Below are 12,824 nucleotides of genomic sequence, written 5' to 3'. Positions count from 1 at the left end.
AGCCTGTTGAAGAAGGATGCATGTTCATATAATTACACAATTAAGAACCAATGCAGAAAAGAACCATTCAGTGATGTGTTACCAAAAATTGCTGCCACCTCTCCTGTGGTTCAGTGGTCCTGTGAGCACCAATCCCATCCTACCACATCCCTGAATTCAGATTATAATACAGAAATGAACATGACTGCACTTGCAAATATTTAGTGAGACATTTTTGTAGAAGAGATGGGTAGCTCTATTGTTCTTAAATTAGAAGCATAAAATTTGGGAGTTTGGGGATGTAGTAATAAATCTCACTCTGAACTGTCCTACCAACATATTTTAGCAAGTTTATTTCAGATCATTGCCGGCATGGGTTCAAAGAGATTTAATGTCAGCTGCTTTCTTCCTTTTCACAGGTTCTGCTCCTCTTTGAATAAGTTCTTATTTGGGAAAATTTGCCACCTCTTATGACCTTTGAATGTGATGCCAAGGCTATCCCATCCTGGGCACAAATACAGCCACCAATCATTTGTACAACAAATGTCAGCTCCAGCCAACGCCACCTCATCACCCACTTGACTGCAGCGTGAGGCTCAGGGTTTTGCTGCGTTCGCTGGTGCTTTGGGCCAAGTGTTCTCAATCATGCCTTGTATTATTGGCCAAATCTTAATAGAGAAATGGCATTATAAGGAGCTCTCCTCCCCACATAGATCTCTTTCCTTAGCCCTGCTGGTTGTGCAAGTCACCTGGAGGACTTGGCCACACAGCAAAGAATGCCTGGGAAGCACTCGGGAACTTGTTAAGCACACTTATCCTTAAAGGTGCCTTGGCAGCCATGGGCTGGAAAGCTTTTTCCCAAGATTTCCAAAGTTGCTTTTTGCACAGCTCCCATCTCTTTCTAAGCATGACTCTTCCCTAAAATGCCAGTAACTCCATGGCACATCCCACTAAAGAGGGTCCTGCAAAGAACTGTCTGTGCTCTGCGGTACTCCTAGCTTTAGAAATGTTTGCATTTGCATGAAGTCACTCAGTGCTTTGACTACACAGTGCAAATGAGCCAGAGCCAGGAACACAGGCTACACATCCAGAAGGTTTATTTCCCCCTAGGAGAGACCCAGAGCTGAGTTTTCAAATTTGGTGGACATTTGGGTTATAGTTGGGGCTTTTCTGTAGTTGATAACCACATTGCACACGCTACATGTGAGGTCCTCTCACATCCTTCCAGCATATAACACATTTTGTAAAAAAACGGCCTTTGGTGAAGTTTGTCCCTTAATCCCACTCCAGCCTGGTTTGACTCGACGTCAGGGTTGTGATCAGGTGGCCAGTGCCTGTCGGAGGGCTGGGAGGACTCGGGGTGGCACAAAGGCAGCACAGTGATCACTGCCTGACAGTCTGCATCAGAAACACCCAGGCCTGCAGCCTTCTCTTGGCAGCTCTGTCTCATCGCCTGGCTCTGATTACCCTGTCGTTGCAGTTATTACATAATTCCTTTGGGTTAAAAACACTTGCTTTCACCTTTGTGCTGGGCTTTCCACTTCCCTCTGTCTCTATAAAATCAGAGTGACAAGAGGAGCCGGTGCCGGAGCACTTGGCTGTGATAAGGTAGCACAGCAGTTCTCCATGGAACCGTGCATGGAAATGGTCCTACCGCAGTACGGTGCTCCCAGCTGGAGGGCTCAGGAGTGTCAGGAGGCAGCAGGTGAGTCCCAAGACAATCTTTTGTTATTTGCGTGACCTACAAAGGTTATTTCTTTTCTCTTCTTTCCTCCTCACTCTCATTTCTATCTTTCCAAATCATCTGTCTGGCTTCTGGTCTTCAGTTCTGCTCCTTCTAGTATTAGTGCCTGTGCTTATCTTCGTGCTTGGCATCAGAGATTGCCCCCGCACAGGTTTAAGGATGTGTGTAGGCATTTGGAGGTTTTGCAGGTCTTAGCCCTGAGTCCTTCATGGGCACTGCCCGCATGGACACTCGTGGTCCATGAGGAGCCCATTGGCTGCTGTTGTCTTTGCCTGAGGAAGGCCTTCCCTTCGCTGGTTCCAGATGATATTTTGGTCTTTGGTACATTCTACCGAGTACGTAAATCCCTGATAATCACGGATTGTAACATGAAAGAAAAGGTGAGCTTGGTTTATTTGTTAAAGACATGCCTGAAAGGTCTGAATACTAAAAAAACACCCTACTGCAGTAAATCACCTGCCCCTTGGTGTCTGACAACCCTTAGGATGCTTCCTGTACTCACCTTCTCTGTCTTCACATTCGCTCTTTTATGTTATTTGTCTCTAATGTGGTGTTCTGTTTTCCTGCTGTGAAGGATCCTGCCAGCATAAGGAATGCTATTTCTGGTTTCCGCTTTGACTTGGGGCAAGTTGCAACCTCTCTCTCCCATCCCTGCAGACAGGGGTGCCTGTAAGACCACGTGCCTATGTGAGGTCCTACAGATTTGGCCCAGTCGGAGTTTTCCTCCCTTTGCTTCACTGCATTTCACTCACCCACATCAAACAGCACTGAAATTGTTGCTTAGTTGGATTGCAATCCTGCTGCCTACCAAGGAAGAGGATACGCAGAATTAGGTCCTAAGTGTTTGCAACGTACTTTGAAGGAGAAGGATTATATTAAACAACCTGTTTAATATAAGGAATATATTAGACAATCTGTGTGTGACACCCACGAGGAGCAGACCATTGAAAACCCAATAATATTTCAGTGGTGAATGCAGCCTAAAAATCAATGGCACGGCGCATCCAGAAGGTGGATTGAGAAATAACAAGCGTGGTAACTGTTGAGAGGTACCACGTTCCTGGGACTGGGTCGCACGCAGCGAGAGCACTCCAGGCATGGCCACCTAGCCCTCTGGGGACAAGGGTCCTGCCGCTTCCCAGCACAGAGCCAGCCGCTGCACCTACACTGCACAGGGATCTCCAGGGATGCGTGTTTGCCTGGGAGAGGCTGGGAAAGTGACGAGCGGGGTGAGAGATTGCTTGTGCCAAATTAACTTTATTTTCTTACATGGCATTCCTGTTTTGATAGGAAGGCAACCAGAGTGGGAACCGAAGGCGGTTGGGATCTCAATACCACCCGTCGGCCGAAGCGCTCCACAGAGCACAGGGCAAGCAAGGCGAAGGGTGTGGAAAAACATCTGCCCGGGAAAAACATCTGCCTGGGGAATCTCCCTGGGCTCTTCTTGCCCCCTCCAGGGCTGGGGTCCTCTAAGAGGGATAGGTTTTGCAAAAGCAAAAGAGACCATTATGGTCCTTGTGACCATTTGACTCGGGCTATAAAACGCTGCCTGCAGCCTTCTGAATTAAATCACAAGTGGTAGTTTGTAAGCGAGACTGATATATTTTGCTTTCTTGGTTATTGCTCCTTTCCCATGTCCAATGACTGATGTAATATATGGACACGTTCAGCGGTGGAAACATGCTGGCATAGGCAAGTGGATTGGGCTGAGGCTCCTAAACTCTGCAATACCACCATTTTCCCCAGTTGAGAAATATCATGGACTAGTCATAGCAAGACTTCTTGTTTTGGCTTCTGAAGCACACATTCTTGGGGCTGTCAATTCCTGCAATATTTATTTTGAAGACATAGCTCCTGGATCCATGCAACTAGGCGCAAATCGCAGCTGTCTTTCACTTGCCACCTCCTCACCCCTACAAGTTTCTGGTCTTCTTGTTGCGGGAGAAAAGTCCAAAAAATTGAATCTTGGGGCAGAAAGCCAAGTGGGGATGCAAAATGGGCTGGCATTTTGGGATATCCCCCCTCCCCGTGATTTTTAACCCCTCCGTCCTGTTTTTTTCCGACACTTGATGCTGCCACCCAGGCTAACTCGGGAGGGTGGCGCGGAGCAGCGACGCGAAATCCGGCGGCAAAGCGCGAAAAACACGCGGCAGCGGCCAGATTTCCCTTGAAAAGAGGGAGCCTTTCCACGTCCCCGCTTTTATACCGGGCCAGCCCTCGCTCGGTCGGCCCGCGGCGCTGCTCATGTTTTCCACTGGGGGGGGGGGGGGGGAGGACGAGAGAGGGGAGACCAGGGCGGAGGAGGGGGGTGGCGGGGGGGGGAAAGTTGCTTGAATTTGCGAGGGGCGAGAGCCGGCGGCGGCGGCGCGCCGCCTCCTTCCACTGGCTGGGGGAGCTGCCAATCTGTGTTGTAATCCTGCAGGAATTTCTGCGGGGTTTAACTGGGAGCCGCGCCGCCGCCGCCGCGCACTCGGGGCGGAGGGAGGGCGGCGGAGCCGGCAGCGCGCAGCCTGCAGCCCGGGGCGCCCCAGCGCCGCGCAGCATCGGGCCCGCCGGGCAGCGGCGGAGCGGAGCGCGGAGAGGAGCGGAAGGAGCGCGGCGGGCCGGAGGGCGCCCGCGGCCCTGCCCCGCGCCCCCCCGGGCGCTGCCGAGCGACGCCGGCCCCCGGTTTCTCCTTTGTGCCCGGCCCCAGGCGGCCGCCGCGCCGGCTCCGCGGGAATAATGCGGGGCGTGTGGCTAGCGCTCACCGTCAGCTTCGTGGCCTGCGCCTCCGGGCAGCCGGTGAGTGCCGGGGCGAGCGGAGAGGCAGGGGGAGTGGGGGGGGGTGGGGTGGCGGCAGCCCCGCGGGGCGCGGCGGGACGGGACGGGACGGGACGGGGGCGGCCGCCTCGGCTCCGTCTGCCGAGCGCGGGGCGCGCAGCCCCGGCCCTGCCCGGCGGCATCGCCGCCCGCCGGGGCAGCGGACTGGTTGGCGGGGGCATCTGTTGATAGCTGAGCGCTCTGCAAACAGCAGACACCCCCCCTCAGAAAAAAAAAAAACAAACCACGAAGCCGAGCGGAGCGCCCTGCCGCCCTCCAGCGAGCCTCATCCGAAGTTTGCCGCGACGACCGAGCCGCCTGCCGGCCCCGGAGCCTCGCCGGTGCCGCTTTCCCTGCCGCCCCGGAGGAGGGGGGGGCTGCCCGGCGGCCGTGGGGCGCCCGAAGGGCGGCGGCGGCGCGGGGTTGGGTCCGGGAGCTCTCGGGGCGCTCCGAAGCGCGGGGCTTTGTACCCGTCCCGGCCCAGCGCTGGGAGCCGCCGGGCCGCACCGTGTCCGAGCAGCCGCCCGAGGAAAACGCCGCCTCCCCCCGGCTCCGCCGGCGGTGAAGCGGGAGCGTCTCCTTGCAAAATCAGCGCTCCCCGGCCAGTTGCTAAAAAGAGAAAAAAAAGTAGTAACTACCCTTGGCTGCGCGGCTTAGCACCCCCCTAAAACCTTCGGGTACGCCGCGCTGCTGCGCCTCTCCTTGCGCGGGTAGCGCAGCGCTGCGCGCCTCCCGGCCAGCCGCCTGTCCCGGCCGCGGAGCCGCCGCTGCTCGATGCCGGCTCCGCGGAGCCCGAGCCTGCCGCTGGCCCCGCCAGCCCTTCCCCGACGGGCTTGCTGCGAGATGCTCGGGATAACGCCGCTGTTTACACTTTTTTCCGAGCCACGAGTGTATTTGCTAACCGGGGACCTCTGCTTAATGCAATTAACTCGGTTGCCGGGATTTGTACCTCTGGAAAAGCCGCTCTGCGGCGAAGCGCTCCCGCCCTTTCGCGGCACGGAGCTGGTGAAGGCCGGTTGAGAGGGTTTTAGTCTTTTCCGTCGGTGGATCTGAGCTTGTCTTGAGGGAAGGGGGCATGCAAATGACACTGTTGCGGTGTTTGGGCAAATGTTAGGAAATAATAAATTGAGGTTTCAGTATGAAATTAAAAAAACATGACAATTTAATCCAATTAAAATGAGCCGCTCCACTGAACTAAATATGTCACTAGCTTGGGTTAACTTTTGAAGTTGTCTAGCTATTGTATAAATTAGCCCAGTCACAGCCTTCGTGAAATCTGGCTCATCATTAGGGATTTCTAAGGATACAATTGCAAAACACTTTTCTTTAGGACTAATTAAAAAAGGGTTGTGTAGAACACCGACTCTTGTTTCCACTAAGTATAACTGCACTGCAGAAACACCCTTGGCTAATGAGGTACAATATACTTTAATTTTATAGAAATGCTGTTATTACGAAGCTCTCTGATGGTGTAGTAACTATTAAACTGCCACAGTAATTAGTAAAGTATTAAGTTTTATGGTTTTTTGCCTTAGGATGAACACGCTGTGGCAGCATGAGGTGGGTTGTTGGGGTGTACCGGGACAGTGTGGTTCGGGGGGTAGCGGGGAGAGTGAGGCAGAGGGGAGCCTGCGTGGCCCTGATGCAGCGCCCTCACTGCTGCCGGAAAGTTGTGGAGGGACTGGAAAAGTAAAGGGAGGGTGTTTTTTTTCTTACTCCCCCCTTTTTTTTTTTTCTTTAGCTGTGTCTGGCAGCAGCTACATGGTCCCTTAAGAGGTAGGATTTTGTAGACCGGTCTCAGGGAAAAGGTAGATGCCAAATCTGTCGTCTCTGCAGAAGGCTGTCCTGGTCGTAAAAGGAATTTTATATGGATGCTTAAAAAAACCTGCTCGCTCTCTGGAGCACCGTCAAGCGGGTTTAGCTCTAAATTTCTTCCCCTTTGTTTGATTCTGCTATTCATTATTTAGGCAAAGCTGTAAGGTAAAAATCTCATTTCTGATGAAGTAAATTATCCAGGAGTTTTTTGAGCAGGGAAGGGGAAGACAGCAGGAGATTTTGTTTCCTAAAGCAACGAGTTCCCTGTGTTTACTTCATATAACCAACAAACCTCTTTATTGGTGTGGGCCCAGTAGGTGTCAGAGCCATGTTAAAAATGTACTGGAAATGAGACCTGCCACTGAACCTGGGAGCGGTTTGTCCATGCTGGGTGCACGCTTTGTGTGCCCTGACATGGGCTGTCGTGCTGCTGATGTGCTCCGCTGTGCCGTGCCAGCTCCCCTGGGGGAGCAGCCGTTTGGGGACATGGTTGGGATGCAGAGGGTGAGGGGGACCCCGACCTGTTCATGCCAACCTGCGCATGGTGGCAAGCGTTGCCCACATCAAAGCTGGTGGATCGCAGCCAGGGCTTGCGGGGTGGTTTGCTGCCATCAGTGCAGCGCGCGGTGAGACGTCAGATTAGAGTGGGGTCCAGTAACCCTGGTGGGCATCAGGGATTCACCTAGGCGTGGCTGAACAGCAAAAAATGTACTTTTTAGCTACCTTGAAAGTTCCCTGGTTTGCTTTTAGAAGAGGGAAAGAGAGCAACATGAAACCGCTGGAAAGAAAAGGTAAAAGTGAGAGGCCTGATGTGCCTTTTGAAAGGTTGGGTCCGGTCCTGATGATAGCGGGAGTCAGCTCTTGCTGATGTTAATAGCACCAGAGAGCAGCGCCAAGTATCCAGCTGTACTTGTCAGCTCCCATTCGGAAGAGGCTGATAAACCTTTCCGTTTCATCCTGGTTCGCAGCGGTGGGATGAACGGTTTTCCAGAGCTTGTGTGATGGTCTAATCTTCTCTGCAAGCCCAAGCGCATGTTGGGGAACTTTGCTGGCTAGCAGGTTGTGCTGCGTACCGCAGCGTTATAGTGCTGCTCTCCTAACAGAAGGTTAATCGTGGCTGTCCTCGTGAGGTTTCTGGAGTCTGGAGACTGCTTCACGTCAGCAATGCATGTGTGTGGGGTTGGTTTTTAGGCTTTCAGTAAAATAGAGCACTGGGGCATCAACATCAACTGGGTGGTCTTTCTATTTCTTCTGTAAGCATCTGAGCACTGATTTGTTGGCATAAATGTAGTTATTGAAGGATGATCCAAGGGTAATATTTGGTATATTTTTCAGAAGTATTTAGTATTTTAGAAGCATGATGCTGTAATTTTCCTGCATTTGTTTCTAATGGTTATGTTGCTTTTGGAATTTGGAAAATTGATAGTGTGTTGGAGAGGAGGAATGTTGCTTTTTTGAAAAAGGCAGCTAGACTTTGGAGATAGTAATTAGAAGAGAAGAGAGAAGAAGGGCTGAAGAGATAGGTGGCGTTTCAGATTTATATGCCGTGCGTGTCTCTCCTAAGCGTGTTAAATCTGCATTGCCAAGTCAGTTCCAAAGAAAGGTAGGAGGCTTTTTTAGTCTTGATTTATTTCCGCCCTTCCCCAACTCACGTGAGCTTTTTCTTCTCACTGTAGAATTAATAAATATCCATCCATTGCTTTTTGTGGCTTGGCAGCACCTGGAATCAGCCAGCAGCATCTGCCGTGGCTGCTTCCCTTGCTCTGGCTGAACATCTGGGTGCTCCCATCCAGCAGCTGCCTGCATTGCCGTGCACTGGAAATCTGGGGGAGCTCTGGGTTTTGCCACCAGTCTTGAGTATTACGATTCTGGTGCTGCAATGAAGTTGCCCCTTATCTGGATGTTCTCGGGAGCTGCTTTCTGGGAATAGGTTTCCCTCCCAGGTTAGCTTATCTTTTAAAAATTAAAGAATGGATGATTCTTGACCTGAGATCAAACACTGAAGCAGTTTCTCTTTTTAATATCTTAGCCCTGAGGTCTGCATTGGAACTGACTTAATATTCAGGCCTAAAGTGCAGAGATGTTTTCTCTGCATTTTTTTCTAGATCCTTATCGAGGAAGTAGATGAGAGCCTCGTCTTCAGGAACAAGTCGGGACAAGTATCTCGGAGTTTGAAGTCGGGTACTGGGATTGTGGTTCTTGGGCAGATGATACCTCTGTGGTAGGTTTGAGGCAATTGCTGCAGCTAATGGGATAAAGATGGTGGACTTTGGAGAATAAGCCATAAGCCTTGGGTTTGTTTGAAGTTTTGATGGATCTAAGTCTCTGTGGTCCTAATCTTAAGTGTAATCTCAGGATGACCAGATCAAGGCCTAATTTCTTGGCTAGCAGAGGTGCGAGTTATGAAAAGCCCCATGTCAAACACACAGCCATGATCTAATGCCTCCAGGGAGGATGGTGGAGAGCTACCTGCCATCCTTGATGGGGAACGTGGCGTTTTGGCAGGGAGTCCTGAGCTTGGAGAAGAGCTTGTTCCTCCCTGCAGCAGCTGAGCTCCCTGCGGAGCAGCCAGTCGTTTGCAGAGCTCTCCGTTTGCCCTGCTCTTCATGGCCAATTGTCTTTATAAAACGTCAAGCAGAGGCATATGGATGGCATTTATTAATTACATTATCTCACCAAATTGACTTTTGCCATTGACCAGTTTAAACATTTTCCTTATGGCAAAGAATTCCAGGCTTTAGTAAGGCTCAGCGGCTGAACAAAGGGCTCTTGTCTAGTTACGGAAAAGTACTCTTTTGTCTTCTGAATAGATTTGACTGACTATGATTTTTAACAGAAATGTTGTGTTTGAGACTGGCAAGCTTATTTGAGGCCCTATATAAGACCCTACTTGAATGTAAGTCATAAAGATGCCCTCTGTGCTGCCGCATTTGAGAGAGGACGCACAAGTCACGAGCAAGCGATTTGGTCCACGTTCAAGTTGCTTTGCTCTCTGTGTTGTAGCAAGCATGAGAGAATTACTGTAGGCTGTTCTGCGAACAGCTTGTTGTTTGGTTATCTTCGGTTCATGCTTACAAGACAATAATAAACTGCTATCTATCATCTTTTCAGGACTAGTAATTTATTCATAGGTTACATGGCACTATCCAGTGATTTGGGAACAAGATTTCTCTTGCTCACATTGAAGTATAATTTGCAGTCTCTCGAGTAAAGACTGCATTAGTGTTTGACCCTGTAATAATGACAGTTCTCTGTACGTATGTTGTTTTCTTGATTAGCTCAGCCCTGAGGGATGCTTTCAAAAGCATACTAGATATTTAGGCAGAAATACAAAATACATGTAATTCTCAAAAGTATTGGAAAACTGATTGCAGTAGGAGAAAACATAGAATTTAACAACCATTTGCAACAAGTACTCTTGCGCTGAACGAATGATTTTTGTTGATGTCTCAAGTAGGGGGTTCATGTAAAGTGAAATAATGACTAACAGGGCGGTGATGAATCTGCAGAACTTGGCCTTGTCAGTAGATAGGCTATTAGTGTGTCACGTAAGCTGTGCTTAACTAAAGCCTGAGCTGGACGCTCCATCTGAAATCACTATTTTTACTTTATATATAAACAACTTCTTCAGAAATCTCCCTTCTAAGCTAAATTGTTTTGCTCCAAAGGTGAATTGGTTTAGGAAAGTTCAAATAAAAACCTGTTTGGCTGTGTTTAAGTTGTGAGCATGAAGATAAATACATACTTTGTACTCTTATTAATGGTAAGGAGACAAAGGGACTTGCAGAAGGTCAAACAGCCTGTGGTATACACAGGAACTGAATCAAAATATTCAGAAACCAGCATTGTGATTAACAACCAGAATGTATTGTCTGTATTTAAATATTATGTTGTCAGACATGTTTTGTTGCTGCTTGATTAACCATAATAAAGCATAATTTTCTCTAGAGGTGCTTCCACACTGATAGAGGTCACTTGTCACCTTTCAGATCAGTGTGAAGTGGCCCATCCTTATTTTTTGAAGTGTATTTCAGAAGTGTGACTGTAATGGTCTCGCAGAGCTGTAGGAAACAGTGCTGCTAAAGTAATAAAGCCTGGGAGGTGAAGTACTTCTCGGGGAGCAGTTGGGTGCATGACTGGTGTGGCCTCAAGACTAAGGATGTTTCAAGACATAAGAAAAAATGTAATGTACTTCCTGCCACATGAATGAATAAGCTAATGAGGTCTTCCATCTCTCCTACTTCCCCAGGATCCTCTCTGGTATGTCTGCTCCGGTCCCTCCATTAGTTAAACAAGTAGAAGCAAGCTTTCCTCTTTCTCTGGGCTGAGCTGCATTAATTCCAGCTGTGGTGACTCTGCAGTACCTGCAGGAACAGCTGGCTGGACACAGCAGCTGGAGGGCACAGCTGTGACCAGCCAAGCCCCCTGCGCTTGATCTCTTTTGGTTTTAAGAGCTGAATCTTCTCTGCTTTTTGGACTGGGGTCTGTAGGGGAAGGCTAATAATGGGTTTGAATACATGGTGTATCTTGCAGGCTGCGGAGAGGAGAGATGTCCAGGAGAAAGATTCTTCCTTTGGTGGGTTGTTTATCCATGCTTACTCTGGATGTGGAGATCCCAGAATCGGTGTGTCACTTAAACTGATTACCAGGTGAAAGCCGCCACAAAGCCTTTCCTTTCAAATACCTTTCAAGTGTTGTGCAGTTCCGCCTTCCCATATGCAGGCGCGGAGGTGTGACATTGATGGTGTTCTTATTATTGAAAATGAAAACCTGCAAGGAAAGCAAAGCGGAAAGGTGAAGGTAGTTCAAAGTGATTGGAACGCGCCGTCATTGGGACATGCGAAAAATCGAGCTTCCGTTGAATACAAATTTGTGACGTCGCATAAATAAAAATAGGTATGTCTTAGCCCTATAAATAATAATAGTGTATAATTCCTGCAGCAAGGATGTGTGTAAAAGAATGTTGCTGAGAAACAAGATTCTGAGTTTTCTGTGGAAGGGGTGTTGCAGAACATCCAGGTGCTGTCCTGGCCGTGGGACTGCGTCTCCTTCCAGTCGGGAGCTCAGGGGCACTCGGTACTTGCCACTGATGGCAGTGCAAGCACAGTGAATGGAAGTGTGCAGCAAGGAGAAGGAGCATCCATGAACAGGGTGTGTGAAATCTGTTTATGTTACTAACTGGCTTGCATAAGTCTTATTGTAAGAAGGTGAGAAGTTCTCAAGAACTGCTGTGGCAGCATACAATGTTAGAAGATTAATGCTTTAGGATCATTAGTGACTTAAGCATCTGTAGCGTGTGGAACTCACAAATCTCTTTCTCCATGGTAGAACAAGAAAGATGGTCTTCTGGAGGGAGATAGGAAAAGTTACCAAAGTCCCATGTATATCTTCTAAATTCTTGTCTTTGGTGGAGTTGCTTATAATTTTTCAGGCATGTGCTCTTTGATTATTTCTCGTCTGTGAAGGCTGATTTTTTTGAATGTAACATCTAAAATGGTGTGAAACGAAACTTCTTGGAGTACATTTGAAATTAAGTGCCCATAGAGACTGTCTTCCACTGAGCGTTCAGCACTCAGCTCTCTCTGCAGGTGTTGCAGTTCTAGCTTGGAAGGTCTTTGAAACTTTGTGTGTGTATGTGTATTTTATACAGATCTTTACATAGATCTATATTTTACATATATTTTTATTTTATATACTTTTGTGTGTGTATCTTTTACGAAAGGCAGTATGTCTTCCAAGTGTCAGGAGAAGAAATGCCCCGCAGAACATGAGAAGGACTCCCGGTTAAATAAACAGAACAAAATTGCTCTCAAAATTGTCTTAATAATTCTCTTGGCCTGAATTAGGGTGGGAGGAGCAGCTTCTCTGACCTTACTTACCAGGAAAAAAGCCTTAAGCAGAAGGTGGTCTTTACAAATGGTTTTCTTCTTGTTTCTTCACTTGTGATTTAATACAACAATTTCATAACAGTTTTCCTCCCTAAGTATGATTTGATCCTCCGCAGCTCCCACAGGTGCTTTTGGTTTGATTCCCCAGCACGGCCTTCCTTCTGTCCTCAAAGCCCTGGTAAGGGGACAGGTATGGTCGTCGCTGCAAAATGTGAATGAGTTGGAAAAATTTTGTTCTAAAGACAAAAACTGGGAATAGTGGTTAGCATAGGTTTGTACCTGACCTGGCCAGGCTGGGAGGTCACACCAGAGCTGTTGTGACCCGAATGGACTCCTGGCTCAGCTGAAATTGTATGTCCCTGTTGCAGCTTGGGCCGATTGAATTTGCCTTTTCCTCGCTTTTGATCAAAACACTTTGGTGGACACGTCTGTTTGCTGTGTGAAAACGTGGCAGAGGTCCCCAGAAGTTTCCCGAGAGTTTGGCGGTGAGCAGGAGGTGGCAAACCAGGAGATGGTTTCTGCTCTTCTGGTAGGTCCTTCCTGCGGAGCAGCATAGAGCATCTGTTGGCGTGCAGAGAGGAGGGATGACTTGAGGGCGT

The 12,824-nt window shown here is 48.9% G+C and overlaps 1 protein-coding gene across 1 annotated transcript in view; it reads left to right on the top strand.

Moving 5' to 3' along the window:
* The first annotated feature begins 4,217 nt into the window (after positions 1–4,217).
* SDC2 (syndecan 2) overlaps positions 4,218–12,824 on the top strand; it is a 60,581-nt gene continuing 51,974 nt past the window's right edge. Inside the window, exon 1 of the mRNA XM_050892442.1 lies at positions 4,218–4,504. Coding sequence (XP_050748399.1) covers positions 4,445–4,504 — 60 coding nt within the window. The 5' untranslated portion in view covers positions 4,218–4,444. The remainder of the gene's footprint in view (positions 4,505–12,824) is intronic.

Source organism: Gymnogyps californianus, chromosome 2, assembly GCF_018139145.2.
Source record: "Gymnogyps californianus isolate 813 chromosome 2, ASM1813914v2, whole genome shotgun sequence".
NCBI classification, from domain to species: domain Eukaryota; kingdom Metazoa; phylum Chordata; class Aves; order Accipitriformes; family Cathartidae; genus Gymnogyps; species Gymnogyps californianus.
The sequence above is the reverse complement of the archived record's forward strand: the minus strand, read 5'-3'. Positions and strand labels throughout refer to the sequence as shown.